This window comes from Megascapheus bottae, chromosome 32 (assembly GCF_031878675.1).
Source record: "Megascapheus bottae isolate mThoBot1 chromosome 32, mThoBot2.hap1, whole genome shotgun sequence".
NCBI classification, from domain to species: domain Eukaryota; kingdom Metazoa; phylum Chordata; class Mammalia; order Rodentia; family Geomyidae; genus Megascapheus; species Megascapheus bottae.
The window spans coordinates 8,653,925-8,677,322 of NC_143540.1; the positions used below are offsets into that span (position 1 = coordinate 8,653,925).

Consider the following 23,398-nt stretch of genomic DNA (forward strand, 5'->3'; position numbering starts at 1 on the left):
TTCAATGCCAGGAGATGTCCCTTCTGCTAAAATACTGGAAACACTTCAGCAGAGAGTCAAGCGTCAAGAAAACCTTCTTCAGCGCTGTAAGGAATCCATTCAGTCACATAAGGAACAGTGTACCCTACTGACCAGTGAAAAAGAAGCACTTCAGGAGCAACTGGATGAGAGGCTGCACGAGCTAGAGAAGATGAAGGTATAATTACACATTTTATTCTGTGACATTCTGGAAGATCACCGTCTCAGTCCAAACCTGAACCTTCCTTAGAAAGCTTTCTGCTCTTCAAGGCCTGTGCGGAGAGGGTACCCTTCTCTGGTGGGCACCCATACATCCTAGCTTTTGTAGCATTTGCTGTGCTTGTATCTCCAGTGGACTTCTATCCCACTCCACTATAAGAGCTAACTAGGTTACATATACTGTATAAAATTGTCCTATGGAGAGCAGTTTTATTTTGTTTATACTTTTTGTTGGTCGTGGGGCTTGAACTGTGGGCCTGGGTATTGTCTCTGAGCTTTTCAGCTCAAGGCTAGTTCTTTACCCCTTGAGCCACAGCACCACTTCTGATTTTCTAGTGGTTCATTAGAGATAAGAGTCTCACAAACTTTTCGTGCTTGAGCTAGCTTTGAACCACGATCCTCAGATCTCAGCCTCCTGAGTTGTTAGGATAGAAAGACGAGCCCCTGCACACCAGCTGAACAGTTTTATTATAGAAATGACTTTGTTTTTATTTTTTTAGGAGCTTCATATGGCTGAGAAGACAAAACTTATCACTCAGTTACGTGACGCAAAGAACTCCATTGAACAGCTAGAACAAGATAAGGTAAAGCAATGTAATATTTGTCAGCCCCTCCCCTAAATGCATTGGTAGCTGTGAGAAGGCATATTTCTGTTCTCTGAAATTATTACAGTGATGTGATGAAAATTTGCTGGTTTTTCTTATTTGTGTGTGTGTGTGTATGACAGTACTAGGGCTTGAACTCATTGTCAAAATACTGTTTCTGAGCTTTTTGCTCAAGGATAGCTTTCTTATCACTTGAGCCACAGTTCCACTTTGAGCTTCTTTGTTGGTTAGTTTGGAGATGAGAGTGTTACAGATTTTTTTTTTTTCCTGCTAGCACTGGCTTAGAATCATGATCCTTGGATCTCAGCCTCCTGAGTATCTAGGAAGTAGCCTTTGGCACTTCTTTTGTTTTACCAAAAATATAACCATATTACCATGACCTCTAGCTATGAAAATTTTCTTAGCTCCCAGTTTCAATTTTTTCTTATTGCTCAAAAAGGGTTTTTTGTTTCCTTTTATGAACCAAGATCTAGATAATATTCTTTTATTGTAATCTGTTAATGTGACTCTTAAGATTTCTCTTAGTTTATAGTTTCAATTGTTCGTTCTTTTTTGCCCCTCCTCCACCCGCCACACACACTCCTGTAGTGATTTTGTTTCAGAAGAAAATGAAGGCTCAGGATTTTGTTTTAAAATTCCTTTTTGATAATTCTTCATTATTTATAATGGCTATTATTCATTTTAGCTACCTGAAAGACTCACACTATAAAGCAGGGATTAGGAGACCCTGGGAGTAAAGTAATAAATCATCTCTCTTTTTTTTGCCAGTTCTGGGGCATGAACTCAGGGCCTGAGCACTGTCCTTGGGCTTTCTCAAGGCTAGAGCTCTACCACTTGAGCCACAGCACCACTTTTTTCTATATATGTGGTACTGAGGAATCATACCCAGGTCTTTGTGCATGCTAGGCGAGTACTCTACCACTAGGCCAAACTCCCGGCCCAGTGATCTTCAGTGTACATTATTCTTTCACAGATACAATAGCAAATCAGAGGGCTGGGGCTCCTTATTTATCCACAGAGGCAGTAGTAGGTTCGCTGACAGTCATAGGAAGACAAAGGAAAATCCAAGCAGATTCCTCCCGGTCCATCCCTGTGGGAAGTAGACACCATCCATTCTGAACAGCCTTTGAAATTATCCACTCATCACAGCCTGGATCAGTAGCTGTTCTTCATTGTGGTCAGGAATCAAGTTTCACAGCATATATCTAATTCATTATAAATAGATTATTAGGACAGGGAAAACTATAGCACATTTATAGAAAAGTTATAAAAATCTTTTCATTAAAACGAGTTTTGATTATTAAAGGATTATACTCACTATGACCCATTTTTAATCAAAAATGTCTTCATAAGCCTGACGCCAGTGGCTCATGCCTGCAATCCTAACTACGCAGGAGGCTGAGATCTGAGGATTGCAATTCGAAGCCAGCCAGGGCAAAAAAGCCCCCATGAGACTCTTATCTTCAGTTAACTACTCAAGAAACACACATGGTGCTGTGGCTTAAGTGGTAGAGTGCTAGTCTTGAGCACAAAGAGCCCAGAACAGAACAGAAATTTTTAACCTTGCACCTAGTCAAAAGTATTTTCTCTGCCTTTCCCCTTCATTTTGAGCTGTCCTGTCTTCTCTTAGTGAAGAACAGCTTTGTTATGCAAATGATTTAGAGTCTGCATTTCTATTCAGGGAATGGTCATAACAGAGACAAAACGTCAGATGCATGAAACGCTGGAACTGAAAGAAGAAGAAATTTCTCAGCTTCGAAGCCGTATCAAAGAAATGACTACTCAGGGAGAGGAATTACGGGAACAGAAGGAAAAATCTGAGCGAGCTGGTAAGAGTGCAGGTTACTTGTTTTATGTTGGAACTCAAAAGTTATTTAAAGTACAGCCGGAGGATGGTGGCTCACATCTGTCATCCTAGCTGCTCAGGAAGCTGAGATCTGAGGATCATGGTTCAGAGCCAGCCCAGGCAGGCTTTGAAGTGCCCATGAGACTCTTTACCTCTAGTGAACCACCAGAAAACTGGAAATGGTGCTGGAGCTCAAAGTGGTAATACTCTAGTCTTGAGGAAAAGAGCTCAGAAAGTTACTTAAAATATTTCGGGGGGGTATATTTTTAAAGTTTTTAGTTAAATGAGCTCAAGCCAGGCTACCATGAATGCTAGGCTGAAAAGAATCTAGACTGATGTGGTGTTCCCCAAAGTGCTGTACTAAGTAAATGTTGGGAAAGAAGCTATTTGAAAAGAGAGAGAGTAGGGTGAGCAGGTTATAATATAATGAATAGAATGTACCTAAATAGAGGTGAAAACCACACACATTTTAATAGCTACAGGATAAACAGACCCAGTAGCAGCCATGGAGGATGTGTGAATCTGCTTAATCATTTCTGACTGAAGAGAGAAAAGAAGTGATTCTGTAGAGGAAAAGACTATTGAAATGGTTCACACTCTGTTTAAACTTCAGGATAAACGGCAAGAAGAGCCTTGTGACTGTGTTTTATTCCTGTAATCTTAGCTGCTCAAGAAATTGAGACCTGAGGGTTGCAATTCAAAGCTAACTCAGGCAGAAAAGGCCATGAAACTAAAAAAAAAAGCTGGAAGTGGAACTGATAGACAGTGCATAGGCCCTGAGTTAAAGCTCCATGACTGACACACACAAAAGAACATGTGGGGAGAAAACAAACCTAACCACCAAGGGAACTATTAACAGACAAATGAACAGTTTTCAAAAATAATACAAATGGCCAATGAACACATAAAGCAGAGCCAGAGTTCAGCATTAAAGAAAGGCCAAGGGGGGAGGGAAATGGGTACCAAGACATGTGAAAGGGTATCAATGTATGTGAATTAATGCACCTTCTATCTGGCAAATAATTACAATAAAAAAAAAAAAACTTTAAAAAAAAAAAAAAAGGCCAAGCCAAGCCACATGTGATCCATCAAATCCAAATCACTATTCTCAAGAAAATAACCATGAACGCTGGTGAGGATGCTGGCGAAAGAAAATGCATTTGGGAGTTAATTTTCAACTGTAAAGCATTTAATTTTGGAGGCTGAGAATGTGTCTCAGTAGTAGAGTGCTGACCTAGTGTGCATGAAGCCCCGGGTTCAATTCCTCAGTACCCCATACATAGAAAAAGCCAGAAAGTGGCCCTTTGGCTCAAGTGGTAGTGTACTAGCCTTGAGAAAGCTCAAGGACAGAGCCCAGGCCCTGAGTTCAAGCCTCACAACAGACAGAAAAAGAAAAATATGTGTTATGCAGTGTACTACAACTGTTCATTTTATTCTTGAGATCAATTGCCCCTGTCTGCAAGTAACTAGTTTTTAAGACTAGATAAATCCAGCGATTTAGCTTTAGTACATGCTGCTGTTATTGTGGATGTCAGGAAATACTTGTCTTAAGGCACCACACCCATGTGGAATGTTAATTCTAGTAAAGCTTATGCTGCCTCTTAGTTACTTTGTATGTACATGTATGCATATGCATGTCTGTTTAGCCAAGGCAGGCACTTGGGAAAGCTGCCTGTTTAGGTGTGCATTGCTACATAATTGGGGAAATAGCGACAATAAAAACACATTCACTCTTATTTTAGTATCCTTTTGATCTGTATGTTCATTTTTTTGTTGTGGTGGTGGTGGTTGTGGGAATTGAACCCTGGGCCTGAGCGTTGTCCCTGAGCTCTTCAGCTCAAGGCTACAGCTCCAGCACTTGAGCCACAGCATCACTTGGGGTTTTTGAGTGGTCAGTTGGATAAGGGTTTGTTTCATGGGGACTTTTCTTCCTGGGCTAACTTCAAACTGCATCCTAGGTAGGATTTACAGGCATAAGCCACTGGCCTCTGGCCACTTCTGGTAAATTCTTATCCATAGAGTCTTATTCTTTTCTGTTAGTTGTCTTATTTATATGTCAGTTTATTTACTTAGTTATTGTATTGGGGCTTGTACTCGGGACCAGGGTACTGTCTCTTAGCTTTTTTGCTCAAAGCTCTTCCTCTGCCATGTGATTCACCCCTCTACTTCCTGCTTTTTGAAGATTTGTTGGAGATAAATAAGTCTCTTGGGTTGTTTTCTGCTCAGGCTGGCTTTGAACAGTGATCCTCAGATCTCAACCTCCTGAGTAGCTAGGATAATAGGAATGAGGCTACAGTGCCAGGCTTGTTCCTTATAAATTAACATAGTCAGTATTAAAAAAAAATGGGGAACCCACACTCCACTGTTAACTCCATTAAAAAGTATTCTTGCCTCCAATTATACATAAGGAATGAAATCATCTCTTTGGATTAAAAAAGTTTCCTGAGTTCACTTACTTTTGTAAGCCTTGGTTTTTTTTCCTTTGCTGAGGTTTTTCTTGGCCACGTAGAAAAACCTGGATGAAACAAGCGTTGTGGCTTACGCCTGTAATCCTACTTATTTAGGAGGCTGAGATTTGACGATTGTGATTCCAACACAGCCAGGGCAAACAAATCCAAGAGACTTTATCTCCAATTAAACAGCAAAAAACCAGAAGTGGCTCAAGTGATAGAGCTTTCAGCTCTGGATGTTTGTATCTGGGGCAGAAGGGGTAGGGTTGTAGGGGGGAAGGAAGGAAAGGGAAGGGGAAGAAGAAGGAGGAGGGATAAGCTAGAGTGAGAAGTCTCAGTACTGACAGTGAAAGAAGAAAATTCGCATTAATAAATTAACATGCCTTGCTTTAAAAAAAATATACATATATATAGTGTGTTCAGGAAATGTTTTTATTCTTTTATATACGGTAAGCCAAATATACCAAAGACATTCAGCAGATCATATAGATTTGATGCTTATGGGACCTGTTAACCATAGTTTATGTATTATGTGTTATATTTATGCATTATTGCTATATGACAAACCAAAGTCATGTATGTATTTAAGGGCTTTGTTACTTGCTAATGATTTACATAACAAACTTAAGTCTCATAAAACATCTTTATTTTATGCATCCACACATGCCAATAAGTGAATCATGGTGCCTTTCCCAAGCCTTGTATGAACAGGACTGGGGTAAGGGCTAATATTTTTTATTATCATGGGTACTTAGAATAAAGCTTCACAAAGAAAATTCCATGTATCTCAGGCAAAAAGAATATGAGCTCAAATGGATTAAACAATGCCATGCTAGATAACAGCAAATGATTATCTGATGGGAAAATTTATTATAAATGCACTTGGATTGGATTTATTTATAGACATGGTAATATCACCAATACTCATTCATTACCCTCTGGCAAAACACATTTCTTTGATATAGGTATGGATTTGGTTGTTTTTTTTTGTTTTGTTTTGTTTTTATGCAGTGAACTTAGGGCCTAGATGCTGTTATATAGGTTTTTCCTGCAACTGTAAGGCTATGTGATTCATATATCCACTTCCAGCTTTTGCTGGTTAATTGGAGATAATCGTCTCGCAGACTTTGTTTTCTGCCTGGCTTCAAACTGCAATCTGAGACTCCAGAGTAGCTAAGATTACAGACCAATCTCAGCTTTCTAAAGAAGGATTTCATTTCCAGTGTAGTTATGTTTTCTTGACTTTAATCCAATGTTTTTCAAGATTAGTCTGATGTTTAAGGTATTTGATAGGCAAAATGGGCCTTACAGTTTGGATAGATGAAGCCCGTGCTGTGGCTCATTAATAGAATGAGGGGTTTTTTTTGTTTGTTTGTTTTTTGTTTTTTGTTTTTTGTTTTGCCAGTCCTGGGCTTAAGCTCAGGGTCTGAGCACTGTCCTTGGATTTTTCTCAAGGCTAGAGCTTTACCACTTGAGTCTTAGCACCACTTCGGCTTTAAGTATGTGGTACCAAGGAATCAAACCCGGGTCTTTATGCATGCTAGGCAAGCACTCCACCACTAGGCCAAACTCCCAGCCATGATGGAATGAGTTATATATACTTTGGAAGTGGCTTAAAAAGCAATATATTTCTGAGGCTTCAATACCTAGCTTATACCACTGGGTGGAAGTATTTATTTTTATGTAACTGCAGACCATTCCTTCTCAAGCATTTTCATCTCAGAGAGGAATCTACATTTTGAAAAGTCATTTATGATTGCAAAGAGCTATATCTAGTGTATGTGTGTATGTGAGAGAGAGAGCCAGAGCGAGCACTGCCTTGGGCATTCCTCAAGGCTAGCACTCTTACCACTTGAGCCACAGCACCACTTCTGGCTTTTTCTTTGTATATGGTACCAAGGAATTGACCCAGGTCTTCATGTATGCTAGGCAAACACCGTACCACTAGGCCACACTCCTGGCCCTCTAATGGGTTTTATGAATTGTTATATTAGTCATGAAAACTAAAGGTTTAAGAAAAGTTTAGTTCATTTAAAAGTAAATATATAAACATATTAGCATATTTTAATGAATTATACCAAGATTTTTCAAACAGCCTTTTATGTTTTCTGTCACATAGTTTAGTTTAATACAGAATGACTGAATTTTCATGCCCGTTTTTTTGTTGTTGTTTTTTTTGCCAGTCCTGGACTTAAGCTCAGGGCCTGAACACTGTCCTTGGACTTTCTTAAGGATAGAGCTCTACCACTTGAGCCTCAGCACCACTTCTGGCTTTTTTCTGTGTATGTACTACTAAGGAATCGAACCCCAGTCTTCATGCACGCTAGGCAAGCACTCTACCACTAGGCCAAACTCTTGGCCCCTGCCTGTTTTACTCTACATTTAGTCAGTTGATTTTGATTAGAATTTCTGTTTTTACACAGAGAGATATTTATTTGTAAAGGAGAGAATCTCACAGATTCTTTGAAAGGGTCCCACAACTCAAGGGTCTTTCAAGCACATATTCTGTCAGGTACATTCTTGATGAAAGAGTGGGCGTGACCATTAGGCTTTCTCAACCTGACCTAGGAAAGAAGCATGGATGAACTGTGTCAACGTCATCTAAAGGGGAGGTGAGCCGTCCCACAGCAGAGCTTCCACTCGACGTTTTACTCACGTGACAGAGACCAAAACATTAGCTCAGTAAATCTTAGCCTGGAAGTATTTTCAAAGTGTCCGTTCCAAGTGTCAGTTTGCTTTGCTTTTTCCTACGAGCCTGGGGTTTGAACTCGGTGTCTCATGCTTCATGGACCATGTGTCTAATTCTTCTCAGCTTTAGTTCTTTTTTTTTTTTTTTTTTTTTGGCCAGTTCTGGGCTTGAGCTCAGGGCCTGAGCACTGTCTTTGGATTTTTCTCAAGGCTAGAGCTCTACCACTTGATCCTCAGCTCCACTTGCGGCTTTTTCTAAGTATGTGGTACCAAGGAATCGAACCTGGGTCTTCGTGCATGCTAGGCAAGCACTTTAACCACTAGGCCAAACTCCCGGCCGCTTTAGTTATTTTCTAAATATGGTCCCACATTTTTTTTGGAGGGGGGTAGGACAGCTTGGACTGTAATCTTCCTATTTTGACACATAGGTGGGATGATAGGGAATTTTACCTGCTTATAGTGAGTTCTTGTAAGCATACATTTCATGCTAGCCTTGAACTGAAATCCTTTCCACCGCTACTTCCCAGGTAGATAACATTCCAGGAGTGAGCTACTGAGCCCAGCCTAAAGCGTCTTTTATTTTAAGGAGAAATTACCTGAGATACATTGAATTTTGCTTGGAAAGGACACAACGTGTTCTTGCAACCTTCTGAAATAGTTCCCGCTTAACCTCCCTGTCTAATCGTGTATTTTGATTTTTCTTGCACCCTCTTGCACGTTGGCAGACTTGTAATCTGTGGTTGTATGCATGCTTTCTCCCCTCATTTATCCTTTGTAATAATTAAAAGAAAAAACGCTAAATTTCTGTGGATGTTCAGAATGTAACTTTTAGCACTAAAGGTACACTTCTAGCCTACTTTGCAGAGAGTAGGATAAAGTGTTAGAGATTATGAATACCTCTTCCTTGTGTCTGGCCACTGCTAGACCAGCTAAGGTGCTTCTGGTTTGTCAGTAAACTCTTAGTATAGTTTCCTCTAATGCCAAGATGGGACTATGCTGCAGAGTCTGTTCATTACCCATAAACACGTGTATGTAATGGGCTTTGATAGTTTGCAGAAGAAGTCAATATGGGGGCCCAGGGTTTGGCCTAGTGGTAGAGTGCTTGCTTAGCATGCATGAAGACCCAGGTTCAATTCCTTAGTACCAGATACATTGAAAAAAGCCAGAAGTGGTGCTGTGGCTCAAGTGGTAGAGCTCTAGCCTTGAGAAAGCCCAAGAGCAGTGCTTAGACCCTGAGTTCAAGCCCCAGGACTAGCAAAATTGAAAAAAAAAAAAAAGAAGAAGAAGAAGAACTTAACGTTTCTCTGGAATGAGAAAGTGATTTTTTAGTGTCAGAAATTCTAATGTGTTGAATTTTGTTGAGGGTTTTAGAAACCATTAATAATTGACAGATTGAGAGATTCTGACTTCATAGGAAATAGGATTTCTCAGCCAAGCTAGATCAGCATTAGCATGTTAGCTATGATCCAAGCTACTCAAGAGGCTGAGATGAGGATCATGATTTAAAACCCATCTGGGCAGGAAAGTCCATGAGATTCTCAGCTCCAATTAACCAGCAAAAGCCAAGGGGTAGGGTGGTAGCCTTGAGCTGAACAGCTCAGGAACAGCACCCAGGCCAAGTTTAAGCACCATCACACACACACACAAAAAAAAAAACCCAAAAAACAGAAGTGGAGAGATGGCTCAAATGGAAGAGTAGCACCCTTGAGCCCTTCCCCCCCCCCCAAAAAAAGGATAGTGAGAGTTTGAAGCACTGAGTTCAAGTCCCAATACTGGCACCAGAAAAAAAAACCTTTAATGTGTTGCATTTTGTTGAGAGTGAAAAGCTGTTTGTAACCTTGATGGGTTCTGAAATTCTGGCTTAGTGAGAAATGCTGATACTCAGCTGAGCTGGATCAATGTTAGCAAGTTTAGATTTCTGAAGTATCACAAGGATTTTTTTTTAATCCAATTTTAAACCTGCCATTATTAAACCTATCTCTTGGAAAATGGGGGTGCCATAGTCATGACATTTAAATGAGGATTACAAGATTACGAAGGTTCATTCTAGATCGGAGATGGTTAGCTTGGAGATAGCAGCACAGAGAAAAGGGATTAAAAGAAAAGAACCACGAAACAAAAACTATTCTTAAATTCTTATATGGTGGCTCATCACATGGTTTATGAAAAGCATTTTAGTGGGTAAAACACTAAAACTAGGACATAGTATCAGAGGTATCCTAAGGTTTACTGAATGTGTTCAGAAAATTCTAAGGAGAAACCAAGGCCTGGGTTTGTTTTATCTAAAGACGAGGAAATTGCCCTTCGTTTTGTACTGCTCTGAAGTCTGATATTAAAAGAATAGAAGCAGCAGTTTGTGTGGCATTGACTACATACATTTTTATTTTGCTTACCTGACTAAATAAAGGTCTTTACCTGAACAGGGGCAGAAAATCAAAACTATCTCCAGGGCCTAGAAAAGATGTTGATGTGACATACTTAGAGGCTAAGATACAGTTAGCTAGAAGGCAATGGCTCATGCCTGTGACCCAGCTACTCAGGGTTCAAAACCTGCCCGGGCACACAAGTCCAAAAGACTCTCAGCTCCAGATAACCAGCAAATTGCCAGAGGTGCAGCTGTGGCTCAGGTGATAGAGCAACAGCCTTGAGTGAGAAGAACACTGAGTTCAAGTCCCTGCACCAGTACACAAGAAAATTTAAATGTATTTTTACATTACTTTCACACACACACACATTGTTTTTGTTTTTGTTTTTTTCCCAGTCCTGGGCACTGTCTTTGAGCTTTCTCAAGGGTAGCACTCTACTACTAGAGCCACAGTACCACTTGCGACTTTTTCTGTGTATGTGATACCCAGGAATCGAACCCAGGATTTTGTGCATGCTAGGAAAGCATTCTGCCACTAGGTCACGCTCCCGGCCCTGCTTTCACACTTTTACTTTCTGTATTTAAGTCTTCAGAACAAACTAAGATCGTATGGGATCTCTTTCCCACCATCAATTCTCTCTCTCTCTCTCTCTCTCTCTCTCTCTCTCTCTCTCTCTCTCTCTCTCTCTCTCTCTCTCTCTGTCTCTCTCTCTCTCTCTCTCTCTCTCATTGGCAGTATTGAGGCTTGAACTCAGGGCTTTTTGTGCTTGCTGTCTAGGTGCTCTACCACTGACGCCAGACTCCTTTTTATTTTAGTTATTACTCATATTGTATCTCATACTTTTTGCTCAGTTCTCCGTGTACAGCAATCTCCTACTTACTCTTATCTGCATCGTTGAGATTGTAGGCCACCAGTGCCCAAATAATTTTTGATGGAGTCTTCCTAGCTTTTGGCCTAGCCCAGTCTAGCAGCATGATCCTCATAGCCACCATAATTCATCCAACTTGAATTTTTAGGTGAGGAAACTCATTTTATGATCATAGCAAGAATAAAATTATTTCCATAGACTTTATAATAAAAACAAGCTAAGTCAAAACAACAACAACAAAAACCCAGTGGTTTTTCTTTATCTTATTTCTGAAGATGACCTGGGTGGGGGGCCAGGAATGTGGCCTAGTGGTACAGTGCTTGCCTAGCATGCACGAAGCCCTGGGTTTGGGTTTCTTGGTGCCACATACACAGAAAAAGCTGATAGTGGTACTGTGGCTCAAGTGGTAAGCACTAGCCTTGAGAAAGCTCAGACACTATGCCCAGGCCCTGCCCTGAGTTCAAGCCCCAAGACTAGCCAAAAAAAAAAAAAAAAAAGATGGGGTAGGGAGTTTGTCCTAGTGGTAGAATGCTTGCCCAGCATGCATAAAGACAAAGGTTCCGTTCCTCAGTATCACATACATAGAAAAAGTTAGAAGTTGTGCTTTGGTTCTAGTGGTAGAGCTCTAGCCTTGAGAAGGCCCAAGGACAGTGCTCAGGCCCTGAGTTCAAGCCCAGGACTATTGAAAAAAAATGACCTGGGTATTTATGGGCAGATCCCAGTGTATGTAGACTAAGAAACTTGAAAAGTATGTTAAGCATCGGTTCTCTACTTTAGGTATATAAAATGAGTAACGGTTGCCAGACAAATGATTTATTAAACCGTTGAGCAGTAATTTATGTTTCCTGGTTTTTGGTAGAGATCAGTTTCTGTCTCTTTCTATATCTAATACAGTGTATTAAAATGTTTTAGTCTGAGTATAGTAATGAATCTATTATCCTACGAGCCTCACAGGAACTATAAACAGGAGATTTGAGGACCTATAGCAGCCCGTGAGTGAAGAAGTCCTATTATTAGTATGAAATAATTACTGATGATAAATTAAGAACTGCATAGCAAAAAGCAAGTGGGGATTATACAGTAGAAGGGCTAGCTCTCATTTCTTTGAATTTGTTTTTATTTTTCAGCCTGGTGAGGTTTGGGTTATAAATAGGAAGCCCTGCTATCAAGGTGGTTAAAAAAAATGGCTCAAAAAGGAATTGATGTCACTGACAATTCTTGTGCCTCTGTTAAACAGAATTAGCTCTGGCTTAGAACAATGAAGTAATTTTCTTTCCACCTGTCCTGCTGCAGCTGCTCTTAGTTCCCCTTCACTGAAAAGTCAAAACACTCAGTTGGTAGCGTTTCCTGAACAATACTGTCTTCTGCTCTTTTCATGATAGCGTTTGAGGAACTTGAAAAGGCCTTGAGTGCAGCCCAGAAAACAGAAGAGGCGCGCAGAAAGATGAAGGCAGAAATGGACGAACAGATCAAAGCTGTGGAGAAGAGAGGCGAAGAAGAGCGTGTCGGTCTGCAACGTGAACTAAGTCGGGTGAAACAAGAGGTCACGGGCCTCATGCAAGTAAGAAGAATTCTGCATTGAAATGGGCTACAGACATTTTGAAACAGATATTTTATTTTTTATTTCGAGCTGGTCCTGGGACTTGAATTCAGGGCCTGGGCATTGTCCCTGAGCTCTTCAGCTCAAGGCTACTGTCCTACTCCTTGAGCCACAGCGCCACTTCTGGTTTTCTGGTGGTTAATTAGAGATAAGAGTCTCATGGCCAGGCCGGGAGTTTGGCCTAGTGATAGAGTGCTTGCCTAGCATGCATGAAGACCCGGGTTCAATTCCTCGGTACCCCACATACATAGCAAAAAGCTGGAAGTGGTGCTGAGGCTTAAGTGGTAGAGTTCTAGCCTTGAGAAAAGTCCAAGGACAGTGCTCAGGCCCTGAGCTCAAGCCCAGGACTGGCAAAAAAAAAAAAAAAGAGTTTCATGGCCTTTTTGTGCCTTGGCTGGCTTTGAACGTTGATCCTCAGATCTGTCTCCTGAGTAGCTATGTTAACATGCGTGAGCCACCTCGCCCTGCTTGGCTTTGATGTTTTGATTGTTTGGTTTGGTGTGTGTGTGGGAGGGTAGTCTTTTGGAATTTGTGTTGTGTTTTGTTTTTAAAGTGGGGTGGCCTCAGATTCACAATGTCCTTGAACTCATAATCTTCCTGCCTTGATCTCCTCCTTAGTGCTGGGATTACAGGTGTTAGCCACACCAGACTTAACTTTTAAATTTTACTTCTTTTTTTTTTCTTTTTTCTTCCAATACTCATGTTTTCATTTGCTCATGGTCACATCTTTGATCCAACTGAAATTTATTGGCTATGAAGTATGAGGTAGGGATTGAACTTAAATTTTTCTATATTAGTTTCCAATATGTCCTACGATTTGGTTCCCCTATTCAACAAGTGTGGGTTTTGTTGTTGTTGTTGTACATTGTTTTCCTTAAATAGTTGTACAGACGAGTTTCAATTCAACGTGTTAGTTTACATCTCAATCGGTGTCACCCTTTTTCATCATTCTCCCCATCTCTTCCAACCCCCACTCACCCTTCAGCTCGTGTCTCTTTGATCAGTGTAGGGGGTCTGTTCTGACTTTTACTACTTAGCCAATCACAACCTTAATTAAGCCATAATAAAGTGCTACTTTGTTGGAGAGTTACATAGTTTATTCTGCAGCTTTTTACTGCATCCATTTCACTTATTTTTTTTTTTTTTCAGAAATCTTCAGAAGACCAAATTATTCAACTGCAGAAGCTACATGCAAAGGAACTGGCCCAGAAAGAAGAGGAATTGACTGAGAAATTTCAGGCCCGGGAAAGAGAATTACAGGAACAAATGACAATGGCCCTTGTAGGTACCTATTTTCTTTGGTTGTATATAAATCTCACAGTTAGAGTTGGTATTGGGTTGCCTTGCAGAGAGTGTCGGAAGTATCACAAAAGGTTTCGAGAGATTAGAACCATGTGTTCATTACGTAAACTACTCTTCCATGCTTTTTTTTTTTTTTTTTTTTGCCAGTCCTGGGCTTGAGCTCAGGGCCTGAGCACTGTCCTTGGACTTTCTCAAGGATAGAGCTCTACCACTTGAGCCTCAGCACCACTTCCAGCTTTTTTCTATGTATGTGGTACCGAGGAATCGAACCCGGGTCTTCATGCATGCTAGGCAAGCACTTTAACCACTAGGTCAAACTCCCGGCCCCCTCTTCCATGCTTTTGATTGTCAGTATTGTTTTTGTCCATTCTTCCTACCCTAACATCAGGCCATAATGAGAAGGAAGGAAAGAAGAAGATAGGTTTATTGAAGGAGTGCCTGTGTACTTTAGGAAGACTATCTAAAAACTAAACCGTGTAATACTCAGAGTTCACTGGGCCTCCTCGCAGTTTTATCTGAAATGTATTTTGATTCTGAGTTTCTTGAGTGTTGTGTGTCCTAGTCTGAGGTTTAAACTCAGAGCCTGGGTGCCATCCCTGAGTTTTGTTTTTGTTTTTTGTTTAAGGCTGTTATTCTGCCACTTGAGCCATAGCTGCACTTCTAGTTTTTGGGGTTGTTAGTTGGACATAAGACTTTCCTGCCCAGACTGACTTCAATCTGTGTTCCTTAGATCTCAACCTCCTGAGTAACTAGGATTAGATACGAGCCACTAAACTATCTGAAATACATTTTAACAAGGTGAATGCTTTGAAAATAAATTCAATCAGATTCCATTGGCTCACACCTGCCTGTAATCCTAGCCTGTCAAGAGGAGGAGATTTGAGAATTTGAAGCCAGTCTATGCAGGGAAGACTTTTGTCTCCAAATAGCTGCCAAAAAGCCAGAAGTATGGAGCTGTGGCTCCAGTGGTAGAGGGCCAGCAAAAATAGCTAAGGGACAGCATTCAGACATTAAGCCCTTGTATCACACTCACACACACACACACACACACACACACACCTCTTTACACCCTTAATGAACTGATTCTCATCCCATGGATCCTAAACTTTTATCTGAAATACATTTTGAAGAAGTAAATTCTAGGGCTGGGAGTGTGGCCTAATGATAGAGTGCTTGCCTAGCATACACAAAGCCCTGGGTTCCATTCTTCAGTTCCACATACACAGAAAAAGCCGGAAGTGGTGCTGTGACTCAAAGGGTAGAGCACTACCCTTGATAAAGCCCAGGCTCTGAGTTTAAGCCCCAGGACCAGCAAAAACAAAACAAAACTCCTTTGAAGTACTTTGGAAACACTGGAGATTGATGTGGGTTCAAGACATTATTCATTGTTTATGGCACAGGAGAAAAGTCGATCGGAATATTTGAAGATCACTCAAGAGAAAGAATGCCAAGAAGCTCTGGCCCTAGAAGAGTTGGAGTTGCAGAAGCAAGCAGTCCTCACAGAGAGTGAAAATAAACTAAAGGACCTTCAGCAGCAAGTACAGACTTACAGAACTGTAAGTGTGATATATACGCTCCATAACAGAGAACTCGTCTGTGCCCAAAAATCACATGTACATTTCCCTTGTTTATTTACATATTTGTTTAGCAGTTTGAACTCAGGACTTCACACTCTTGCTTTAGTTTTTCCCCCTCAAGGCTGGCACTCTTCCACGTGAGCCATTGCTCCATTTTCAGGTTTTTGTAGGCTAGTGGAAGATAACAATTTTAGAATTTTCCTGCCAAGGCTGGCTTCAAACTATGATCCTCCAATCTCAACCTCCTGAGCAGCTAAGATCATAGGCACGAGTTGTTGGTGCCTACCCATTGTCGACAGGTTTTTTTTTTTTTTTTTTGCCAGTCTTGGGCTCAGGCTCAGGGCCTGAGCACTGTCCTTAGACTTTCTCAAGGCTAGAGCTCTACCACTTGAGCCTCAGCACCAGTTTTTTTTCTATGTATGTGGTACCAAGGAATCGAACATGGGTCTTTGTGCATGCTAGACAAGTACTCTACCACTAGACCAAAGTCCCAGTCCCTCAGTTCTGACTTAGATGGCTTTTTTTTTTAACCTTCAGAGACAAGATGACTATTTTATGAAATATTGATAATCTTTGGTAAAATTTGTATTTTTGTAAAAGCAGTTTTTTGCACTTTTTTTATGTTTACATCATATTTTAAATGACAAGTTTAACAAACAAGTGTTCAAGGAGGGAATCTCTAATTACAATCTCTGAGACTTAGTATTTAGAACTTAATCAAAATTAGGCTAAGGGTTTGTATGTCATAGAAACATATCAATTTATAAAATAAAACATTATGTCTATAGATTCATAGGTTTTTATGTCTATATAGTTATGCTTGTATTTCCATTACCATGTCCATAGCTTTGGGTATGCAGTTATTGAGTCCTCGCTCTTGTACTCTTTGGATTTAATAGCTGCATATTAAGGATACCATGCGCCTTTTGTACCTTAGGTCTTGACTTGTCTCACTCAACATGATTCACTCTAGATTCATCCACTTCCCTGCGAATGCCATTATTTTATCTTGTCTGTTGGCTATGTAGAATTCCATTGTGTATATATACCACATTTTCTGTATCCATTCATCTGCAATAGGGCATCTGGATTGTTTCCATTGCCTGGCTATTGTGAATAGTGCAGAGATGAACATAGCTGAGCAGGTGTCTTTATAATATCCTGGGTCATGTTCAGGATAGATGCCCAGAAGTTGTATGGCGGGATCATAGGGAAGGTCTATTTTTAGTTCTTTAAGGAACCTCCACACTGCTTTCCAGACTGGCTGAACTAGTCTACATTCCCACCAGCAGTGTAGTAGGGTTCCTTTTTCTCCACAACCCCACCAGCATCTGTCATTGTCTAAGTTCAAAATCTTGGCCATTCTTGTTGGGGTAAGGTGGTATCTTAGGGTTGTTTTTATTTGCATTTCCTTTATGACCATGGATGATGAACATTTTCTTATATGTTTTTCTGCCATTTTAATCTCTTCTTCTGATAGGTCTCTCTTTAGTTCCCTTGCCCATTTAGTGGATGGTTTATTAGGTTTTCGGGGGATTAGTCTCTTGAGTTCCCTGTAGATACTAGATAGTAAGCATTTGTCGATGTATTGTTGGTGAATATCTTTTCTCAGTTGATTGGCTGTCTCTCTACTTTTGCAACTATGTTTTTATCTGTACAGAAACTTTTTATTTTTAGGTAGTCCCATTTGTCGAGTCTCTCTCCAATCTGTTGTGATCCTGGGATTCTGTTCAGGAATCTGTTGCCTGTGCCTATGAGTTCCAGTGTCTCTCCTACTTTATCATGTAGCAATTTCACAGTTTCCAGTCTGACGTTGAGGTCTTTGATCCACTTTGAGTTAATGCTTGTGCATGGCAAAAGGCTAAGGTCAATTTTTAGTTTTCTGCGTGTGGCTGCCCAGTTTTGCCAGCACCAATAATTGAATAGACTGTGTTTGTTCTATTGTATATCTTTGGCTCCTTTGTCAAATACAAGTTGCCTATAGGTATGTGGTTCTATTTCTGAGTCTTCTATTCTGTTCCACTGATTTTCTGGTCTGTTTTTATGCCAGTACCAAGCAGTTTTTGTTATTATGGCTCTATAGTAGAGTTTGAAGTCTGATGTTATAATACCACCAGCATTGCTCTTTTTGCCTAGAATTGTTTTGGCTCTACCTCAAAAATATTTTGAGGTAGAAAAATAATGTGCTTTATAAAAGCTGTAAAATATTGTAGGCTTTAAGGTTAAAGATCCATTTTCCTAAAAGTCACAGTTGTCTTATAGTTTGTTTCTGTTCTAGTTTAGAGGTAGTTGGAAGCACTTACCCAAATAAATAGAATTTAGAATTTTGACTTATATTAAAAATGTTGTATTCATAAAAATGATTCTGTTAGTAATTGAGTCTAAACATACTCTTTGTCCTTGTTTGGTATGCTATGTAAAGCTACTTATATTTTGATTTTGAAGGAGGCACCTACCTAATCTGTGTATCTTTTTTTTTTTTAAAGTATGTTCTTTATTTAAATTATATCCCTTTTCATTCACAGAGAATTCTTGAATTGGAAAGTTCTTTGGAAAAAAGTCTACAAGAAAGCAAGAGTCAATCCGAGTACTTAACTGTTCATTTGGAAGCTGAAAGAAGTAAGTACAATAAAGAGATTACAATCATGACTGAAAGACACAAAACAGAACTGGAAAGCCTCACACACCAGCAGGAGAACCTGTGGACAGAAAGACTCCATGTTTTAAAGCAGCAGCATCAGACTGAAATGGAAGCACTTAGAGAAAAGTGTGAAGAAGAAAAAGAAGCATTATTGAAAGACAAAGAAAGTCTTTTTCAGGAGCACATCGAAGACATGAATAAAAAGACGTTAGAAAAGCTTGACGTGAAACAGACAGAACTGGAATCACTATCTTCTGAGCTAGCAGAGGTCTTAAAAACTCGCCAGAAGCTGGAAGAGGAACTTTCTGTCCTCAGAGACCAGGCTGAGCACACAACGCAGGACTTAGAGGCTCAGCTGGAAGCGGAGAGGAAACAACACAAGCGTCATGTGGACAATATCATCGAGGAACAAGCCGTGTCTCTCCAGAGGACTGAGAGCGCGTGGAGAGATCAGGTGCATGAACTGGAGCGCCTCGTGGAGGAGAAGGACCAGAACGTGAGAGAACGTCAGGGGCGTGTGGAAAAGTTAGAGGCAGATTTTCAAAGGTCTGTAGAGGAGCTTCAGGAGGCGACCGCCAAGCTAGATCTCCTTCAGCCGCAGCACGGACGCTCCGACACACACCAGGAGCATTTGGCTCAGTTGCAACGAAAGTTACTAGACTTGGAAACAGAAAGAAATGTCCTTACCCAGCGGGTGGCCGAAGCTGAAGTGCAGAAGGATAAGGTTCATATGGAACTAGATAGTCAGAAAAGCCAGGTGCAGGAATTAAGGCAGCAGCTAGAAACCCAGAGCACTGAAACTGAACACAAAGTACAGTCTTTAACCCACTTCTATGAGTCTCGGCTTCAAGACAGTCAGATGGACCAAGAAAAAACAAAGCAAATCCTGATGGAGAAAGAAAATACAATTTTACAGTTGAGGGAAGAACGGAACAAAGAAATGGACGCACTCACACAGGAACTGTCAGCCAAGGAGGAGCAGATTCGGATTTTGCGTGAGGAACAGGAAAGCAAACTGAAAAAGCAAGAAGAAAAGATAGAAAAAATGAAGCAGAAAGCCAAGGAGATGCAAGAAACCTTCAAGAAAAAAATGTTGGATCAGGAAGCCAAACTTAAAAAAGAGCTTGAAAATACTGCTCTAGAGCTCAGTCAGAGAGAGAGAGAATTTGATGCCAAAATGTTGGAAATGGTTCAAACTAACTCAGCAGAGCTCAGCGATTTGGTCTCGAGATTAGAAATAAATCAAAAGGAGCAAGTAGAGAGTCTCACGAAGGCCCATCAGCAAGAACTCAGTGATGTCATATCAAGCTGGGAAAAGAAACTGAGCCAGCAGCTGGAAGAACTCCAAGAGAAACATTGGGTCCAGCTAGTGGAGAAGGAGCAGGAAGTCGCAGAACTGAAGAAAACCATCCTCTCCGTTGAGCGCCAGAAAGAAGAGATGGAAAAGGAAATGACCCAGCTCAAGGAAGAGAGCATGCAGCAGGACGCCAAATTGAGTGAATTCCAGGACCAGTTAAAGCACAAGTCCGTGAGCCTGACGTCTCTCTCACAAAACGAATCGCAGTTGAAAGCGCAACTTGAAAGTGTGCAAGCTGACTTGAATCGGTCTCTGAAGGAAACAGCTCTCCTTCAAGGGCAGATCATGGAACTGAAACAGCAAGGAGAAAAAGAGCAACTTAAACTGTCTGAGTTGTCAAACAAATTGAAAGTCACAGAGGAAGAATTCCAGGGCTTGCAGTCTTTACATGAGACATGTGAGAAAAGCCTAGAGGCCAAAAGCTTGGAATTGAAATTACTGCGGGAGCAACTCACATCTCAGCTGGATAGTTACTGTCAACAAATGGAATCTTTATTTGAAGCAAAAACAGGTGAGCTTCTCCACATTAGCAGTAGTAAAACAAACTCCATGTTTGCTAGGCTGTCTCACTGCCAACACTATGCAACTAAAGTGAAAGAGGCACTGCTCAGGAAAATTGGCAGAATTTCTGAATTAGAAGCACACCTGACCCAGCTCACAGAGGAGCAAAATACACTGATGAGATCTCTCCAGCAAGCCACCCATCAGTTAGAAGAAAAAGAACATCAGATTAAGAGCATCAAGGCCGATATTGAAAATCTTGTCTCGGAAAAGGAAACTCTCCAGAAAGAAGGAGGTATTCACCTGCAGACTGCCTCAGAAAAGGAGTCTTGTATCACACAGCTGAAGAAAGAGTTATCAGAGAACATCAATGCCGTCACCCTGATGAAAGAGGAGCTCACAGAGAAGAAATCGGAGATCCGTAGTCTCAGTAAACAACTCGCCGATCTGAACGCTCAACTCCAGAACAGCATCAGCCTAAGTGAAAAAGAGACCGCCATTTCTTCCCTAAGTAAACAGCATGAGGAGCAACAGCACGAGTGGCAGGCCCGGGTCCAAGCTTTGTCTTTGGAAGTGGATACCCTGAGTAAAGAAAAACTTGCCGCCCTCGAGCAGGCCAACCACTGGTCCAAGAAATGCTCTGAGTGGAAGAAAAAGACTCAGTCAAAATGTGTCCAGTATCAGAACACTATCAAGGACTTGCAATCACAGCTTGAGTTAAAAAGCAAAGAAGGTGGCAGAGCGGAGGAGCAGATCATTTCATTGAAGGAAGACCTTGATCAACAAAACAAAAGACTCGAAGGTCTGAAGGTTGAGTTAGAAGATCAGAGCAAGTCTGAGGAAAGAGCGCGAGCATTGGAGGCAGAGGTAAAGACTCAGACAGCGAGGATTGCCGAACTAGAAGGCCACCTTGCTCAGAAAGAAATTGAAATTGAGTCTTTAAATGAACGTCTTAAAAGTTTCAATCAACAGAAGGATAGGGAGCAGGAAGAATGGATTCAGAAGATTCGGCGCTTCCAAGAGTTGGGAGAAGAAAAGGACAACAAAGTTAAGGAAGTTGAGGAAACGGTCTTAAGGCTTGAAAAACAAGTGTCTTCTGTGGAAGCCGAACTGGAAATAAAGAAGACAGAACTAGAACGCGTGACTTCGAGTGTGCAAAGCAAAGATGAAGAGTTACAGGCGTTGGAAAATAGACTTGAACTCGAACATGCTGCCAAATTGGCAGAGCTGAAGAAAAAAGCCGAACAAAAAATCGCAGCCATCAAGAAGCAGCTGCTGTCTCAGATGGAAGACAAGGAACAGCAGTATAAAAAAGGGACTGAAAGCCAACTGAGTAAGCTCAACTTAAAACTGCAAGAAAGAGAGAGGGAAGTTCAGATCTTGGAGGAACAATTGAAGTCATTTGGCAGTTTTCCACCATCAGACACACCAACTGTGTCCATCAAATCCCTAGAAAATATGGCAGCACATCCTGAGCAAGAAGCTGAGTCCCAGGTCTGTGTGCAGAAGGCATGTAGAGATCAAATCAGAGCTTCGCAAAGTCATTTAACTGAAAAAGAGAAACTGGTGCAAAGGCTAGAGCAGGGGAAAGAGGTAATGCATTCAGAAATGCAGTGCAAATGCCAGGATCTCTTAATACAGTTAGAATGTGCCCGAGCGAAGCAGGTTGAGGATCAAGTTGTAATCGATCGTCTTCAAAAAGAACTGGAAGAAACAAGGAAATGTTTGTTGATCGTGCCACAGGATCGGGTGGGAGAGGGAGGAGAAAATAGCCTCAGAGAGAAGGAAAACTGGGAAAATACCGTTGATGACATCCAGAAAACTCACCAAAAGAAAGACCCAGCCTGTCAGATCCTGGAAAAAAAGATACAGGAGCTGGATGCCTGCTTAATAAGACAAAAAGAAGCGCATCACCGTGAAATGAGTGAGTTGACCTCTAACTATGAAAAACTGCAGGCTTTATACCGACAGATGGACGGGAAAAACCAATCCATGGAAGTTTTCGGAGATGACAGCGAAGGAAGCTCCAAATCGCATATGTTCCAACCCAAATCTCTCAGCAACGTGGCAGCTGATCCCAACGGCCTGGAGTCAAAATTAGCGGGGGCAGAGAAGGAAAAGCAGAGGCTAAGCAAGGAGATCGTCAGATTGCAGAAAGACCTTCGGATGTTGCGGAAGGAACATCAGCAAGAGCTGGACATACTGAAAAAAGAATACGAACAAGAGATGGAAGAAAAAATCAAGTAAGTTTCCTATACACCTACTAAAGTTCATGCATTTGGGTATTTTCAGCTACCTAAGGTACTAAACAGATACCCAATAAATTAAATACTGAGGAAAGAAAATAGCTTAGGAGCAAGAAACAGCATCGTTCTATGAAGGAAAAGACATGCATGTAATATCACTGATACTAACCTCATATCCAGGTACTTTGCTTTTTTGTTGTTTATGACTTATAGTCGTAGCATGATTATGATTTAACACAGACGTGCATGTGAAAGGAAAGCTCTAATCCCCAGGACTGATTTTCTCTAGAGGTTATTTTAGTTTTAGGGCATCCTTCCAGAAGATTTCCTTCCTAGAAGAGGACACACACATACACACACACACGCACATGCACATGCACAGAGAATACAGCGTTCATACCTATAATCCTAGCTACCTACAGGCTGAGGGCTGAACAGTACTTTTTCACAGCCATCCCAAACAGAACATTCTAGGAGACTTTTTTTTTTTTTGGCAGTCCTGGGGCTTGAATTTAGGGCCTGGGCCCTGTCCTTGGACACCTTTTGCTCAAGGCTAGAGCTCTGTCTCTTGAGCCATAGCACCACTTCTGGCTTTTTCTGTGTATATGATATTAAGGAATCAAACCTAGGGCTTCATACGTGTTAGGCAAGCACTCTACCATTAGGTTTCTCTCCCAGCCCTCTAGGAGACTTTTACCTCCAATTAATTTAAAAATGATCTGATGTAATGAAATGTAATTTCTGTCAATATTAAGCATTCAGATATACAACTCTGTAACTTTTGGTGGTTGGCTGAGTCTCCAGTCTATAAATTCACTATCATTTCTTTTCTTTTTTGTGCTGGTTCTGTGGGCTTGAACTCAGAGCCTGGGCTCTGTTCCTGAGTTTCTACTGGAGCCACAGTGCCACCTCCACCTTTTTCTGAGTAGATTATTCCAAATAAGAGTCTCTTCTCTTCTTCCTCCCTCCCCCCAGGCTGACTTTGAACCGTGATCCTCTGATGTCAGTCTCCTGAGTAGCTAAGATGACAGGCATGAGCCACTGGGCCCCAGCAATTTTCTCCATTTTAAGACCTGAAGTAGTTGCATAGAGTTAAGTAGTAGAGTGCCAGCCT

At 41.1% G+C, this 23,398-nt stretch overlaps 1 protein-coding gene across 3 annotated transcripts in view; it reads left to right on the top strand.

Moving 5' to 3' along the window:
- The window catches only part of Golga4 (golgin A4), a 57,308-nt gene that overhangs the window by 21,130 nt on the left and 12,780 nt on the right, over positions 1 to 23,398 (top strand). For all 3 annotated transcript variants that reach the window (XR_016533465.1, XM_090323383.1, XM_090323381.1), the window contains 7 exons: positions 12 to 196; positions 738 to 821; positions 2,524 to 2,671; positions 12,443 to 12,621; positions 13,810 to 13,941; positions 15,363 to 15,518; positions 18,065 to 22,281. Coding sequence is in view for 2 of the 3 variants with exons in the window: in XM_090323383.1 (XP_090179509.1) it covers positions 12 to 196; positions 738 to 821; positions 2,524 to 2,671; positions 12,443 to 12,621; positions 13,810 to 13,941; positions 15,363 to 15,518; positions 18,065 to 22,281 (5,101 nt within the window). In the remaining variant the exon portion in view is untranslated. The remainder of the gene's footprint in view (positions 1 to 11; positions 197 to 737; positions 822 to 2,523; positions 2,672 to 12,442; positions 12,622 to 13,809; positions 13,942 to 15,362; positions 15,519 to 18,064; positions 22,282 to 23,398) is intronic.